This window comes from Camelus bactrianus, chromosome 34, assembly GCF_048773025.1.
Source record: "Camelus bactrianus isolate YW-2024 breed Bactrian camel chromosome 34, ASM4877302v1, whole genome shotgun sequence".
In the NCBI taxonomy this organism is placed as follows: domain Eukaryota; kingdom Metazoa; phylum Chordata; class Mammalia; order Artiodactyla; family Camelidae; genus Camelus; species Camelus bactrianus.
Window position 1 is genome coordinate 10,481,293 of NC_133572.1, and position 17,017 is coordinate 10,498,309.

A 17,017-nucleotide genomic window follows, 5' to 3' on the forward strand; every position below is an offset into this window, starting at 1 on the left:
TCTTGGGATCATGTAGGACTAATAGAAACTGGTAATTCTGGTCAGAATTCTGTTTTGGTCCCACAACAGGTCCTGACATGACATCTTAGTCAAATTAATATGGTGGGTTAGGATAACACATACTCTGTCACTCTGATTTCTTTGCGCCATTAACCCTTGCCTATCTCACCAGCTTCAGATTAAATTTAAAATTTTAAAGGAGATTTTACACTCAAGAAGGTAAGATCTGCCTTATGATTTCAATAGGTCCTCTAGGTGACACACTTTAAAGAGTACAGAGTGTTTGCCATCCAGCTGCACAAAATCCAGTGTCTTCAGATTCCTCATCGTGAATTTTCTTTTCAAGTGTAAATACTTGTATTTCCAAGTTCTGTTCCAAGGCAGTTCAAAAGCAGTGTGTCTAAAACTCATCTTCTTCCCCAGCAAACTACCACCCGCTCCTGTGTTGACGGTCTCCTAAGTGTCTCAGAAGTGCACCTTCTCTCGAGCTCTACTCTATTGCTTTTAAATCCTCCTCCTTTTCAACTGCATCAGCTGGTCTCCCAGCCTCTGGTCTGGGTTGCCTCCACTTCATCTCTCCTAAGGCCACCAGATGGAACTTCCTGAATTGTAAATCTGATCATGTTGTCCTCTGCCTTGTCATCCTTCAGGGGTCCCTCATCTTCTCTGGTGGTGGTATCTCCACCTCATGAATCATCAGAAACACTAGTGGAGGTTTTCAAATGTGTAGATCTTGGGTATGACAACATAACTGTGGAGTTAGAATATCTGATACACACACGTATGCATGTATCCACATATACACTCATCGATACTTTTAAGGCTCCCCAGATCTGGAGACCAATATCCTACACGGGTGTATGGAAATAAGATCCTCTGTCATTGGATTTTAACCTCTAACTCCTCATGTTAATTCCTGGAATCTTTAGCCCGCTGGAATCTCTCATACTTTCAAGTCTTTGCACACGCCTGGAATAACCTTCCTTCCCCTTCCCTAATCTACTTGAACCACTCCTACTTCTCAAGACTCAGCTGATTTTTTTTTTTCTCCTTATTTATGGCTGACGTTGTCAAAATTAGGCACTTCTTTCTCTCTGCTCCGAAAGTACCCTGTCCATGTTCTAATACATCACATCCGTCTGGAGCTGATTTATACCCTTACTCCCCCAACAGACTGCGAGCAACCTGAGGGCAGGGGATGTCTCGGCGCCTTGGCATGGTGTTTCTTATTCTTCTCCATCTCTTTTCTCTCCGTGTCCCTGGTGATTGGTTTATAGAGAGTACTGAGTAAGTGTTTCTAGAAGCAAGAGGATGAAGGAAACATGTTGAACAGAGATACTCTTGAGATGATGCTTTGGAGGAAAGGGAATTATCAGGTTAACTTTTCTGCTGCCCGAGGGACCTACGGCACTTGGAGTCTGGGCAGGGTGAAGCATAAGATTGGTTTGGAAGGTTAGTAAGAAACAGAGAGGTTTTATCTGAGGGACAGAGGTTGAAACGAGATTGTGGATTTACAACCAAACACCCCCAAGTTAATGGATTCCGCACATTTATATATACGCATTTAAATATATCTATGCATTTTTAATAGGGAAAACAGAATGCAATGGGTGACTGTTTATTTCTCCAAGTAAGATAATAAAGAACAAAACCTATCATCAACGGTCGCTGTATTTTCATAAATAAAAGGCCATTTGGACCCCCCTGACAGGGGGAAAGGTAAATATCAGACTGAAGAACTATTTTTGAGCAAATGTGGGTATGTAAAACATACGTAAATATTTTCTTTTTCTTTTTTTTCCCTTCAGACAAGAGAAAAACTTCATGGATCAGGAATGATCTTCAAAGAGGACTTCGGGAGAGGCAGAAAGACTTTCAAAACTTCCTTTATATCCGAAGCAGGGATCTGACATTATCTCCTCAAGGTGAAATAACCTTGAATGGCCTGACATTTGCACAATGGCTTTCTTTTTGATCTGTCTGTAGTTCCAACTAATTACTTGAAAATACCTTCGCTATTTCCCTGCATCCTTCTGCCTATATCATTTTATGACAGTCTAATAAGAACTCAGCCTTCCCCACTGACCATATGTAAAATTAGATAAATTGCAATATTCTAACGGAAATGCTAGCTTTATGTGGAAAAGTCAGGGTAGAGATTTGGGGTTATGTAAGATCAAAGAGAAAGTAAGACACACAAACTAAAGAAAACTAAAGAAAATGTACTTTCTTGCTTCTTTTGTCAGAGGATTATGGATTGTCATGTGACAGGAGGGAGTGAAATTGGGAGGAGAAGAAATGAAACCACAATATTGGGTCTTACAATCTCAGTGCCAAGTTCCCCTTCTCTGAATCAGGTTAAGCCTGAAATCATAGAATGCACCAACAACACTTCTCAAGTTTCTGTAAACAATCAGTTAGGGATCGCTTTGGACCATGTGTAACAGGAACCTAGCCACTGTGACAAGAGGTAACCCAACCAGAGTGACAAGATGTCTAGAGCTAAGATGGACAGACAGTTCAAGTTCAAGTCTATTCAAATCTGCCCTGCCACAAGGGCTCCACAATTTCATCAGGGCCCAGGCTCTTTGAGATTTGTAATTTCACCCTCTTGATCATCTATGCGGTAGGTGGTTGGTCCACCACAAGCTCCCATTTACATTCCAGGTGGGAAGAAGGGACTAAGAGAGAGGAAGAAGTGGTGTTTAGATCAGGAAAGGCTAACGTTGCCCCTAAATCTTCCAGTGACTCGTGTTTGCATCCCATCATGCAGAACTGTGTCAAATGGTCATCCCTGGATGCAGAAGTGAAGTGAAAATGTCTGCCTTGGCACATCACGGCCCCGTATGCTATTAGTAAGAATGAAGGGCAAAAGGGCTGTGGACTGGACCACCAGTGAGGTCTGCAACAGTAACCGACAGTATCATGGTTCATTTTTCCTTAAAGGTCCAAAGAATTTCTAAAGCAGGAATACAACTCTGCACTTTCACAGAAGTTGTGGTGCTCCTTACAACCAGAGTGTCACCGGAAAAGATGCATTTCTTCGTATTCTCTGTTTTCCGGGTCTGTTTGCTACATTAGCTACAGTAACTTAGGGTAAAATAAACAGCAAGCTCCTACTGTCGAGCACAGCAAACTATATTCAGTATCTTGTAATAACCTATGATGACAAAGAATATGAAAAAGATTATGTGTATAACTGAATCACTTTGCTGTACACCAGAAATTAACACAACATTATAAATCAACTTCAATAAAAAAAAAAGAGGGTAAAGATCCCTACATGTTTGACCTTTCTCCCTTCTTCCCTTTATATTTAGTTAACTGTCATGTTTGGTAAACATTTGTCTCTTTTCTATCAATTTCCTCCTCTTCTTATGCCCCAGGGGCTGCTCGGCTGTGTAAACGCTTAGCACTTGCCTTGCTTTTGACAAAGGCCTCTTGGCTGAACGATCAGCTTCCCCTCCTGTCCCTGCTGAGTCCACCCATACATTTCAGTTAGAGTCAGTCTTCTGAAACTTTGGTGTTTGTTATGCTCTATGTCTTTTCAAAATCGTTGATGGTTTTCTCTTGCCTATCAGCCAGGTGAGTCACCATGGAACTAGTTGGCTGGTGAACTTAAACTAAGGGTGGTCCCTACAGAACACCAGCATGCCTTCCATCTGCCAGTGGTTCTTCAAGACGGAATCTAAATGTCTATTGTGAAGGCTTTCCTCACATGCCCAGACAGGAAACATCACTTTTCCCTCAATGTCTCCAGAGCACTTACTAGGTATCTCTGCTCTCTACGTTGTCACCTTGCATGGCTAGCAGCTGTTGGCTTGTCTTCCCTCAAGGGCAGGGAGTATCCATTCATTGGATTCCTTGGGGAACATGGGGGAATCTGCAGTAGGTGCCCAGTCACTGTCGGTAAGACTGACATATGGATATAGTGATTATTGAGTCCCTCTGGCTAAATATCAGAGGCGGAGGCTCTCCCAGAAGAAATGCTAGGAACATACACAGCAGTGCACACACACACACACACACACAGACACACACACACACACAAGTCTGAGTTAAAAAAAGACAATAAGAACATTTTTGCCACCCAACATCTCTGACCATGGGTTAGATCCCGAATTTCCTCTGTGAGTTTCAGTATTTCACTTAGAAGGAATTTTCTAGCCCGCTTGTTGAATGTTCACCTGTAATTGTTATTCTTTGTCCCTTGTCTGCCGACTGGGACATAAATAATCACCTAGGCTGATTAACCTCCATTGGGGCAAATAGCACTGAAGGGGCTCTTAAAGGATTTGGAAATAATAATAATAATAATAATTATTATTATTAATAATAATAATAATAATAACAATAACCTGAACACTATATACTAGGCATTTATTAAGGACTTAATATAGATTGTTTCATTTAATTTTCACTAAACCCTGTGAAGTAAGTATTATTACTCATTTTACAGATGAGAAAACTGCTATTAATGGAACTAAGTAATTTTTTCAAGATGATTGTTACCCTGAAGGCAAAGCTGATGCTGTTAACCACAATGCTTATGGTCTCAAATGGTTTCAGTGCAAAAAAAAATTAAGGGTTAATTGGGACTAAGAAAATTACATTTGGCATAAATAATAGTCATACTTACTTAAAAAATAATCAAGGTCTGCCTAAACCCACCGATGACAGCATAGCATGAATACAATCTTGTCAAATATCCTTAGTGCAGAGGGAGGTGAGCTCTTGCAGATACGGCTGGGTAAGTCGTGGTGTCAGCTCTTGACTTTTCCTTCTGGCTCCTTATTCTCTTCTTTTCAACATCCAACTGGTGTAGGACAATACGCATGCCCTCCCTCTCAGTGATTTCTCCTCTTTGGGCTTTCACACTGCAGCTGTTTGGTCTCTGAGGTTTTCAGGCTGAGTTCCCTTTTCTGGAACAGGTCCCCTTTGCTCACCCTGCTGTGAGCACTCTTCATTTTCTCTCAAGCTCTTTATTTTTGGCTTTCTGGGTTTCTAAGAGAGTGTCTTTCAAAACAAACTTTTTGATTGACACCTACAGTGACAACTACACACACACGCACACACCACACACAAATACTTGAAACATAATCAACTACTAAATCCACTTGCAATGCATTTGAGTCTACGAAAGCCATGGATCTATGATTGAACTCAAAAAAGGGGAAAGGTAATGGAAAGTACACAAAATAGTTATCATATTAAAAAGCTAAGTAAAATGGTATATGTGGCTTGTTTCTTCTACTGAATGTATACAGTACCAATTTGTATTCATCTCTATTTTCTAAGTAGAGAAGATTAAACGTGGAGGATGGTTAAGTCAAACCATACCAAGAACACAAAGTAAAAAACAACACAGGTGGTAAGGCGCAATAGTCAGTTCAAAAGAAACCCCAATAATTTGCGCAAGAAAGAGGATTAACCGAATGTCCTAATAGGAAATTTGACTGCATAGATTCAGTTTCTTATTTCTTGGGAGAGAAAAATCTCTAAATGATCCTATAGCTTATAATGAGATATTCAAACGGCACATACAAGCTTTCAATAATGTCAGCACATAGCAATTTAGGAAAAAGCATTGAGTTACGGGAAATTATAACCTAGGTGAAGGACTTGGACTTGGACGCGTTCTAGCGACGTAAAAGAGAAGCATGATTATTCAATTATGGCCAACTTAACGGCACTGGCTCAAGTGCGAATCGTTTAGGTCAGAGCAGCTCATTCTTGTGCCTCAACCAAGGTTCAGACAGTCAAAAACACAGATCCACTAAGCACAGCTAGTCAAGACAATCCTCTAAGTTTTTAAAGAAATTACCTACTATTAATATAACCTTAGAAAGAATATAGAAACATGAATTTAAATTAATAATTTTGTTACAGCTTTAAATCTTTTTTTTTTTTTTTTAAAGAAATTTTGACTCGTGAGAATTTGTCTGGTTTGAAAGAGCTTGAAGTTTACGAGGTGGGATTTTATTGAAATGTTGAGAATCTGACTAAGCTGCTAATCAATGTTTAAATGGTTGGATCTGACTTATTAAATTTACAAGCTTTGGTTTATTAGCTCTTCAAATGGTGTACAAATGTTTAGAGAAATTTTGTTTGTTAGAGTGGTAGGTTTAATAAATTGGGCATTATACAGAGAATAGCAGTGAACATCATATTTCATGCACCAAAGTTTCTCAGGCAGAGAAAACTTAGAAATGCCTAATATGGTTCTATACAGATGGCAGGAACCCAATGATTTTTTTTTTTCAACAAAATTTCCTGGCTTTTCCAGGTAACTTTATACCTCATTCTCAATTATTCCCCCGTATTTTATTCTCATGTACCAATAACTACCCGAGATGTGGTATCTGTCTTCACCCAGCCCCTTCTACTATTGATACAAAACTGAAGATTCTCTAAGAATATAGGATTTATAGGTCAATGTTCACTTTGAGATAACCTAGCAGCTCTCCCAAACGTGGGCTGTGAAAGTTGGGTGTTCTCAGGGATATTTTAGCAAGTCATGTTGAAATTAACCTAACGGATCATGCAACTAAGAATTCTTGGGGTTTCCACCATGCATTCTAAGTTGAGAAAATGCACACTGTTTATGCAGTTGAATTTGACCACATTCCTCCATAATCATCACAGCTCTAAGCTCTTCAGATTAAGTACTAATTATATACTAAAAATACAGGAACGCACGCAGGGTGGAAGTTCCCCTTAGGACCACTTAATCTGCAATGATTTAGGTTAAAAGGACCCCAATGTATGGAAGTGGTGGTGGTGACGGCAGCAGGCAATTGAAGCAGCGGAAGGAAGAATGTCTCGCAGGTTTTTCTCTGGTAATACGAGCGTGCGGATCATTGCATTTTGCTCTCGCCTAAGTTAAGGATACCTGCTTTGTCCTCTATTACAATGGCTTGCCCTTGTAATCTGAGACTAAAGAGATCCTTACTTATTTGGCCACTGACCTGGACCCAGCATCCTCTGGACTTTTGGGTATTTTGGACCAGTGAACCGACAGTTAGACACAGATTGCCCTTCTGACTTTTTGTTTGTTTTCCTATCATCTTATGGAAGTAAGTTATAAAATATCAAAGACAAGGAACATCCCAATTTTATTATCCCACCCATACCCTCAAGTCTATGCTGACCGCCTCTTGTGCCTGATTCTGCTGTACTAGGGATCCCCTATTCTTCCTGGCTTTGCTGCTTCAAATAAATCTCTTCATGGTTGAAAGAAGGAGCTCCCAAGTGGATTGCATTTAGGAAAAATATGATCACTCTTATTTCCAATTTTCACCTCTAAAGATGGCATTAATTCTGAAATGTTTGGAATTTTTGCTCAGGGGTAGATTACTTCTAGTTTTGGGCTAGAACATAATAATGAGTGATGATGATGGTGACAATCATAATGACAGTACAGTGGTTAAGATCTAGTCAGAAAACCTATGTTTAAATCTCATTATTTAGTTGTGTGACCTTGGACAAGTTAAGTAACCTCTTTACTTTTATTTAAAATCTGCAAAATGGAGGTTAATAGAACCCATGTTGGAGGGTGTTGTGGAACTTAACTGGGCAATGAAAACCTGATACATCTTAAGTGCTATGTGTTAGCTGTTACTAGAAGCTATTGTCGGAGGGGTATATGATAATGTTACACGTTGCAAATGGACTGTTTTATGTAGATTTAAAGTCTTTTGCCGAAGCAGGGTTAAAAAAGATTCAGAGAATCTATTCTCTGCATGCTTCTCACCCCCATTTTTCTTCATATTGTGTCCACTAAATTTGGTGTCGTTAACGAAACCACCTTGCCAATAAAGCCAAAATACTCTGCAATCAGCGCTGTGATGCCAATTTCATGAGTATTCAGTTCCTCAGCCCAGAATCCCGATTGTGTAAAAAGTGCAATGAATTCCAATTCTCTTTCGATTGCAACGATCTGAACCAAACACGAAACCTAGTTGATCCAAGATGATTTGGGCTTTACAATTTTGTGCATTACGTGATCTGCACGCTCAAAACAGGGGTATCTTTGAACTGAACATATTTTCCCTTTCAGAAAACAGAATTCTTTTAATTAAAAACATTTTTAAAAATTTCAGTATGTGTAATTGTTAACACCTGCTATGTGTTGCCAACAGATGTTTCTAACTTACCTAAGGGAACTGCTATAATTATTCTATAAGCTTAGTGAAATGGCAGTTACCAAGGTAGTTGGGAAACTTTGGTGGGTGACTTTGTATGCAGTATTTGGCATTTCTTTTCATCTCATCCCTGATGGCTGCCAGTCCCCACGCACTCTCCCTAACCTGGCCCACCAAAGGCAAAAAATGTTCTTTTTGGGGGAATACTAAAATGTTTTAAAACTGGTCATGCGTATTTTAGTCTTTGTGAAAAGTTCCTGAAATTATGTGTATTCTAAAACCTGCAAGATTTACTTTTAAGTGTTTTAGCAGCTAATCCTTATAATGTTCAACATGGAAGTCTTCCGTCTTGATTATAATATGCTCTTAATTTTTTTGTTGTTGTTTTTATTTGCTTTGTTTTTTATTGAAGTGACACAATTACAATGTGTCAGTTTCTGGTGTACAGCACAATGTCCCAGTCATGCATATACATACATATATTCGTTTTCATTAAATTTTATTACAAGATATTGAATATAGTTTACTGTGCTATACAGAAGAAAAGTTTTTTTTTAAAAAAATCTATATACATAGTGGCTAAAAAATATGGAATGCTTCACGAATTTGCATGTCATCCTTGAGCAGGGGCCGTGCTAATCTCTCCATCATCCCAATTTTAGTGTTATGTGCTGCCGAGGCGAGCACTTCCATCTTGATTATAAATGTAAAAAATATACCTTTTAGAGAGATAATAGCCTTCCAAATGCCTGGCTTCAAAAGACACTACAGCAAAAATGAGAGTTCAAAAAAATTTTTTCTGACCATTTATAAGGTTTGATAAGCAGCAGACTTTCAGAATTCTTCATTTATGATACTAATCACACAATTACCTACAGGCACGTGTTAAATATGACACTGGTTTCAGCCAAATAATGGGCCACTTGCAAACAATGAATAAAAGGAGGCAGCTCCATTTATAACGGCTGTTTCAACAGAGCGCTGTTGTAATCATAGCGATCTGAGGGTGACTCATTAATTAATTGATGTCCTTTTTTATTATGTGCTATTGAGTTAATGAGTAATTTGTGTGAGATAATTCTCTGAACACATTGATTACTTGAGATATTTTCTGGGGCTTTCATACCGATGATTTGCTGAATAGGTAGAGGACGGCATTCGCTTTTGTGTGTTCATCATTTGTAGGTTTGGGATGAGTACAAACCAGCGAAGAGCTTCTTTAGAGTTAGGTGATGTCTAAAGTTTCCTAAGGCTGCCCGAGAGGAGGCTGAATGCTTGGGGCGAGGCCTGTCACATGGTAGATACTCCATATAATGTCAACTGAAATCATGGCTGTATTAAAGCTTTGCTTTCCATTATCTTCAATTGTATTAAAATCACATCCAGGAAATATCTAGAATGGCATTTTTTTTTAAAAAAGTAATAATCAAAAAGCTTTTGCTAAAATTGTATTCTGTGCTAATGGCCTATTACAATAAACATGCAGATTGTTTTTGCAACTTACTGAAGTGAACACGAAACATGTTGGCCTGTATCACTTGTATGAAATTGTTAAGTGACTATCCAGGGAGTGGTTTGCCTCAAGTGACAGTTAAAAGGAAACCACTTGTATATGGTATGTTTTACTACAGATGGAATTTTCAGCCTCCTGCTTCCGTGAAGGCACTAGATCCCATCCTGGAAAAGGTAGGATTTAGTTGAGTTTTTTGTTTTAATTCATTACACAGGAAAAAGGAAATTTGAAATTTAGTCTGACAACAGCAACCCAGTTGCTTTCAGAAAGATCACTTAAAATTTATATGAATGTACACGAACCCAGCAATTGCTACCTTCATTTTTGAGAGTTTTATTTTTTCCCACAAAAATAAATGGCAGTCAAATACCTAGTTCAGAGATCTTCAATATAACATTTGGAGAAAGCATGTGAGGTCCTTGGTGCTGGTCACGATTTACCTTTTGAAAGTAAATGTCCTTACACACTTTTTTCCTCTTTCACGGACTGAACGTACGCTTTCTAGATACCATCTTAGGTTGTGCCAATTAAACGCAATCAAACAATGTAATACCCCTTTTATTAAAAACATAAATCCGAATATATAAAAAAAAAAAAGAATGAAAGAATCCAGCAGATATTTATTAAGGAAGATGAAAGTAAAATTACAAACACAGGTCAGTTTTTCAACTCAGCCAGCACTCTGGTGGCGCGGAGACGCCTGGTCCTGCATCACAGGCCGCCTATGGGAGATGCACGTTAGGAAGGGGGCTTTTGCTGCTTGACGAATCAAAGCTCCATCCCAGGTGTCCTACGGGAGGCTTCAGATAACAAGCTAAGTGATGTCAGGGCTACACAACACAAAGAGGAAAGTTGACAACAATTCAGGGACTTTGAGTAGTCAAGACAATTAGCTTAGTATTTCAGGTCAAAAATGCTACTATTTAGGGGGTAATTAGCTATCAAACGGTCTATTTCTGTCTTGTTTCACCATTTCATGGAGATTAAAGATAATCTAAGGAGATTAAGGCCTTAATCTTTAACCCAGGTGAGTAATTTTGTTTGTAGCAAAAAGCATAAGAATTAATTCCCAAAGGATTAGTCCAAACGAAAAGGCAGTAAAAACCTTGTTCGGTCTTTGGGTGTCAGGGATAACTGAACACCTTCAAGAAGCTGAGGGAAGTTTGTTTCAGAGTTTACAAGTATTTTGACATATCAATAAACATATGTGAAGCCGTTTAAATCTAAAAAAGATCATTTGCAAAAGATACTGACAATGAAAACTTTCCATCCACATGAATTTCAAACAACTCAATGGGGACGAGCAGGGCTGGGTTATGAAAACCGCTTCTCACATCTCTTCTATCCTCTTCGCATTTGTTCTGTTTTGTGTTTTTGGTTTTGATGATGCAAGTCTTTTCATGAAACAAATGTAAGGCTCTGAGGTTAAAACAACAGTTATTTCGTGGGCCCCAAGCTGCTATTTTTGAAAAGCGTTTTTGGCTGTATCTCAAATGTGGGGGACATGTGACTTAAACACCCTTAATCATGACGCATTTGTAAAAGTACGTATCATTCACTTCTCACAGAACCATTTTCTTAAAAAATGAGAGGCAAGATTCAGGTTCACATGCATGTTCAGAGTAAAGCTTTGAAGACAACTCAAATTCACACCAGCGTTATTTTCAGCTTAATATTTTAGCCCCAAACCAAGAATTCAGGTATCACATTTAATTTTCAGCTGCAATGCATATATTGGCAGGACAAAGTATATAGGCAAATAACACTGGGAAATACTGTTTCCTCTACAAGTGATCAAAGAAAAAAAAACAATGAAAGAAAAGCTACACCACGAAAATTTGCTCTAGTTAAAAATACGCTTCATTGTGCCCGCGTGGAATTAGATTTGTTGAAAAGCAGTTCGAGTACAGGCAGCGGAAGCAAAGAAGCCAAGTGTGTGCAACCCAGAAAAAGGGAACATAGTCTCATTTTTATTTCCTTAATTGTCACTTAAGTAATCAGTCTCCACAATTTTTGTCTCTAGAAAGCTTTCTTCTTTATCAGCTATCACGGAGGTAAGGGAATAATTTTTCACCTTTGACAAAAAGGGAACGACAGATTTCAGCCTAAGTCATTCTGGGTGGCTAATGACTTAGAGGAAGGAACGAGAGTAAGACACATCAAACTTTTCAAGTGTTCACTTTTGAACATTAAAAGAAGTGGCAGATAAATACAGAAAAATATATAATCACCAATGCTCAGCTTTTTATCAATCCCTTTGTTTCTCTTCTTCTAGACAACTATGTGCGACTATGTGAGCACTAGGTTGCTCTGATCAAAATGAACTTCACTTCTCAGATCGCATCAGAGCTGCAACGTCCACGATCATGGTTTCAGGAGATGCGCACTCAAAACCTTTTAGTGCCAGAAATGTAACAAGCCATCAAGTTATTAAACCCTTAGCTCTTATGGAGAAATCTGGGCAACATCTGGACAAGAAATTTATCATTTTAAAATTAATTATCTCATAATTGCGGTAACACTTCTTCTTCTTCTTCTTTTTTTTAAAGTAACCCTTTGGAAAAATTTTACATAATACCCAAAGGCACTAGTTCACATCAGGGGTGAATGGCTGAAAGAAACAAAACAAAGCCATTGACTAGGTAAAGAGCACAGAAAAGGATAAGAGGACAACTGTTAAGCTTTAAGGTTATTCTATAAATGGCACTTTTCACGTTGGTAAAAAACGAAAGTGCTTTAAGATGAAATTTTTATGCATTTTTTTAAAGCTGATCTTTAACCCCCTGAAAATAGGGGGTTATAATGAGAACACCGATAGACTAAATCATTGTGGCAATAAGAGTAGATGTTGCTAAAAAGCTTTGTGTGTCTTTATTTTTCAGTATTTTTTTTTAATGCGGATCGACTTGCTTTATCTATATGTGTATCATTAGTGAGATTTGCTCTTCAATTTTTTACTAGAAAGTTACAGCTCATTTAAAATAGCTGGTCGATACAGAAAGCATAAATATACAGTAAGCTGAAACACTGATTGTACTAAATGCAACAATACAAAGAAGCAAACAGAACACAAATGGTAACACAATAAAACTGTATTACATTTGTGCTTCAAATATTACAATACATTATATACAATAGTCCAAAATAAACATCTCATGCCAAGTGACACAAAAAACGAATAGCAAGCAAAAAAATCCAGCAATATGTACATTACTTTTTTTTCTTTAATAATAAACATTCAACTCTGAACTGGGGCAATTTCACTACATACAGATGCAGTCCGCCTTTTATTCCAAATAACCATCCTGCTTTCCTATATCTACGCTATTCAGTTGGTTCCCGTGTCAATCCTTATATACACGTGGAGCAAAAAAGATAAAAGAATGTAGTGCTTTGTATTCTTAATGGGGTGATGTTGATAGATCAGCGAACCTGGGGTGCATAACCTTCTTTCATTAAACCTTCCTCGTAGTCCGTCTGGCAAAGGATCATGTTATTCTTTAGGAAAAATTTGTCGCCAACACAAAATCTGAAAACATTTTAAAAAATAAAATAAAAGGCATTAAGACCATCTCACTCAGATCTATAGGTTAGAAGATTTCTTCTCCTAATCGTCATTTCATATGGTAATTCCCTGAATTTGAAAGCTCGGCTTAGAAAGTTGCCCTTATTGTCAAAATGAAACCATTCAGGTCATGCAATGAAACACTGGACACAAAATTTGAATTCCTACCTTCCTGCATAAAAATCACAGGAACACTGAGGAAAACACCTTGGGGCAGCAAAGGTGATTTTTTTTGTTTACCACGTTAGAAAGAAAAAAGAACTGATCAATATTTACACTTATTAAAATAGAAGAAAGAATGATAATGATATTTCACAGCAGTGATTATGGAAGCTTTTATCACTGCCCATTTATCCACTTTACAAAAAAAAGGAAAAGGCATTAAAATGAATCGAATGATTAGATAATGGCCCATTTTATTTATTTATTTATTTGGGGGGGGGATGTGATTGGGTTACCTTATTTATTTTTTGGAGGAGGTAGTGGGGCTTGAACCCAGGGCCTCAAGCATGCTAGGCAGGTGCTCTACCACTTTGAGCTATACCCGCCCCCTCCCCTGAAAATAGCCCATTTTAAAGCTTCTCATTTAAAGCTTCCTTTTTCTCTGTGTTATTAAAAAGTGATTAAATTCTAGTAATTTGGAAGTGATTGTTCTGAAGTGAAAGTTGTTTTAGCATCGGACTGGAATGTTGGGCCACAGTCCTTTGTTTGTGGTAAGTTCACCAACTATGAAATAGTAACTGTATTTCTTTGAGCACTGGCAATTAAACCAAAGGGAGTAACCTGATGAACTTCTTAATATTGATGTGATAAATAAACTAGTTTCCAGTAGCTAATTATGTATTTTATTCTATAAAGCACTGTTTAATGGGCAAGATAGTAATGTTTTTAATAAGTGCTCTTTTTGTATAATTTCCCAGTGGTGACACTTTGGACACAATTAAGGTCAGAAATAAATGCTTGTGCTGTTTCCGGTACATTTAACAATAAAGTAACTCTGGGGAGATCTGTATATATTTTTAATTGTAACAATTTAACCTTCAAACAGCAGTGTCTGGTAGAGTTGATCCAGTAAAACTACTTGTAATTATACAAGCTGATCTCACTGACCTTTGATAGTGGTCTCTCTTGATCAGCTGGTCAATTTCAAATGATGTTCGAGCAGAAATCTTAGTGGATAGATTAAATTGTGTAGTGAAAGCCACCCTTTAATGTTTTGTGAAGTTGAAGGTTTAAATGAGGAGCAGTTGGACTGATTTACATTTGCAAAGATTGGAATGCTAGACAAACAGCGAACCTATTTATTTTCCAACTGGGTAGTGTTGGAAATTTATCCTTATTCTAGCTAAGCAGATAGAGGGGAAAATAGTGTAATAAAAAAAGTAGATTGAAAAGAATTAGCTTTCCTCTTAAAGGAAGATTGGTCTGTTTATTTGTGGAATTTACTTTTTTTCCCCAGGATTACTGCCTGCTGATGATGTTGATTGAAAGTACAGACTATGCGCTGATCTTGAAATCCTGGCGTTGTTTGTGGTCAAGGCTATTGGATACAATGAACATTCAAGTTTGGACTTTTAAGTAGCTCTTCTTTTTATCAGTGGCAAACTTATAAACTTTAAACATTGTGCTTAAAAACTGGTGTTTGAATAAACTAATTTTTGTAGATTATCCTGATCATTAAAATATGCTGTATAAAGGAAGTATTTCTTTTGTTGGGCAGTTCTAAGTACCAAATTAGATACTTACATTTTATGAGATTCTATAAAATAGGATATATATTTGATTACCATTCAAATTTTTCAGCTTATATTACCATTGAAATTAGTTTGAACTAATAAGCTAATAATAAAATATCACAAACAAAAACAAAAACAATAAAATACTCTTGTGTTCCAGCTGTTGTTACAGAATCTTTTTTCCCTAAAAACCAACTAAAGGGAAGTACTTTTTCAATTCCATATTGTCTCAAATATTGCTTTAATTTTTTTTTTTAACAAACTCCCAAATTCTATTTGCTGTCAAATAAAAACTTTTTTTTTTGGTCATGTCATGTCCTTCTTACTTGCAGGGGCCTTGAAATTTAGATAATTTTTATTTGTAGACTAATAAATTCAGGATCATTATGTTGAACCAAGAGCCTAGGGATTTCGTGTTGAGCCCTGTGGCTATCACCTACCCAATGTAAAAGAAAAGGGGCATTTCATACTTTCTCTGAGTCAGTTCTCTATGGGTAAGATACAACAGCTGCATCACTGGATGGGAGGGATGTTAAAATGAGAAGTAGTTGAAAGGCAGAGAGACATCTGCAATGAATAGGGTTCAAATCCCAACCTTTCACTTATGATACTGAAATTAAACTTCAAGATTTTTTTTTTATCTTTAATATCAGTATCCTTTGTAAGTCGGTGGTAAAGATGAGAAGTATGTAAAGCCTGCCCTCAATGTTTGGAACGTAGATAATTAAAACAGCCACATTTTATAAAGTACTTACCATGCGCTAAGGCTAAGCAAGTGCATGCAGTGATTGCATTTATTTCTCACATCCAACTGAGAAAGTAAATATTAACATCGTCTTTTTCAGATGAAAAGCCTAAGTCTTCTTACCAGAACTGTAAAAAACCTGCCCAAGGTTCCATAGCTAGAATGTGTATGACAGAGGAAGCAAAAGGACCCTGGTCTCTTTGGGTCCAAGATCCATGCTTTTACCTGGAGATAGTAAGAGCATGAGGCTCTGAAGTTACACAGGTTTTTAAAATTTTACTATAACTCCTTTACATGACTTTTAAAAGATCTATCATTCAATGAGATGTTGGTGATATAAATGAAATTCATTTAAAATATTCCTGAAATATTTTGTCACTAATATGTTGTCAACTGGATAAAGTATGTTTTACCTGCATATCAATTTATACTTAAAGGTCAAGATGGAACAGAGGTTAGGAATGTCACACATGTACAACTTAAACAAAACAGCCTGGAAAGCTGTGGTTAAGAGCAGATTATGACTGCTTTGCAATGAGGATTGAAACCTCCTTTAAATTGTTCTATATATAAACATGAAGAAATCAGAGAAACAGTAATGCAGATCTCACCCACCCAACAAAATAATCTATAACTGACTTTGTAAGAAAGGCTAATTTCCATTACCGTATAACCAGGTCCTGATGAGGCTGAGCATTTGCAGAAAAATACTATAAAAATAGTGATAGCCAGAGGATACTGTATGTATGTATATTGACAGGTCAAGCTAAAATTCTTGAAAATAAACTGATAATCTTCCTTATAATCTAATCCTAATGGCTCATGCGATATAGTCAGTTCAATTAATTTTACCTTCATTTAAAAAATACATTAAGGAATAAAAGATGCCCAGTCAGATTATTAAGCCATCTGATCTTAATGTTTTAGAGTTAATCACAGATTTAATTTCTAGATATTTTGGAGGGATACTAGTTGAATTCTTATGGTCTCAGATACTTGAAAAGTACAGAAAATAAGTATAATTAATAAATCATCCCAACAAAACACGGGGCTTAGAGTAGTTTTGAGAAGGTTATCAAAAGCCTCATAAGGAAGCTTCCATTGTGACACCCTTTCTAAGAACGAAAATGTTACCTTAGTCATCTAATTTTCCTCAGGTTAGTTACCCCCAATTATAATTAATTTCCATTTCCACAGCACTTGAGAAAGAGAGGAGATCCAGTTCATATTTTCAAAGTCTCTACTGTCCTATTTAGCATCCTCAGTTCCTAAAAGATGGAGATTCTGATACTGCACTTTGTTTTCAGTAACAGG

The 17,017-nt window shown here is 37.3% G+C and overlaps 1 protein-coding gene and 1 non-coding gene across 9 annotated transcripts in view; both read right to left on the reverse strand.

The window, feature by feature from the left end:
• Nucleotides 1-8,726: 8,726 nt before the first annotated feature.
• LOC123614483 (U6 spliceosomal RNA) lies at nt 8,727-8,831 on the reverse strand. The gene has a single exon (XR_006721893.1). It is a non-coding gene; the product is annotated as a U6 spliceosomal RNA (small nuclear RNA).
• A 1,366-nt stretch (nt 8,832-10,197) lies between these two features.
• The window catches only part of LMO3 (LIM domain only 3), a 56,686-nt gene continuing 49,866 nt past the window's right edge, over nt 10,198-17,017 (reverse strand). For all 8 annotated transcript variants that reach the window (XM_045510283.2, XM_045510285.2, XM_010946485.3 and 5 more), the window contains one exon: nt 10,198-13,186. In XM_045510283.2, the coding sequence (XP_045366239.1) occupies nt 13,081-13,186 (106 nt within the window). In that variant the 3' untranslated portion in view covers nt 10,198-13,080. The remainder of the gene's footprint in view (nt 13,187-17,017) is intronic.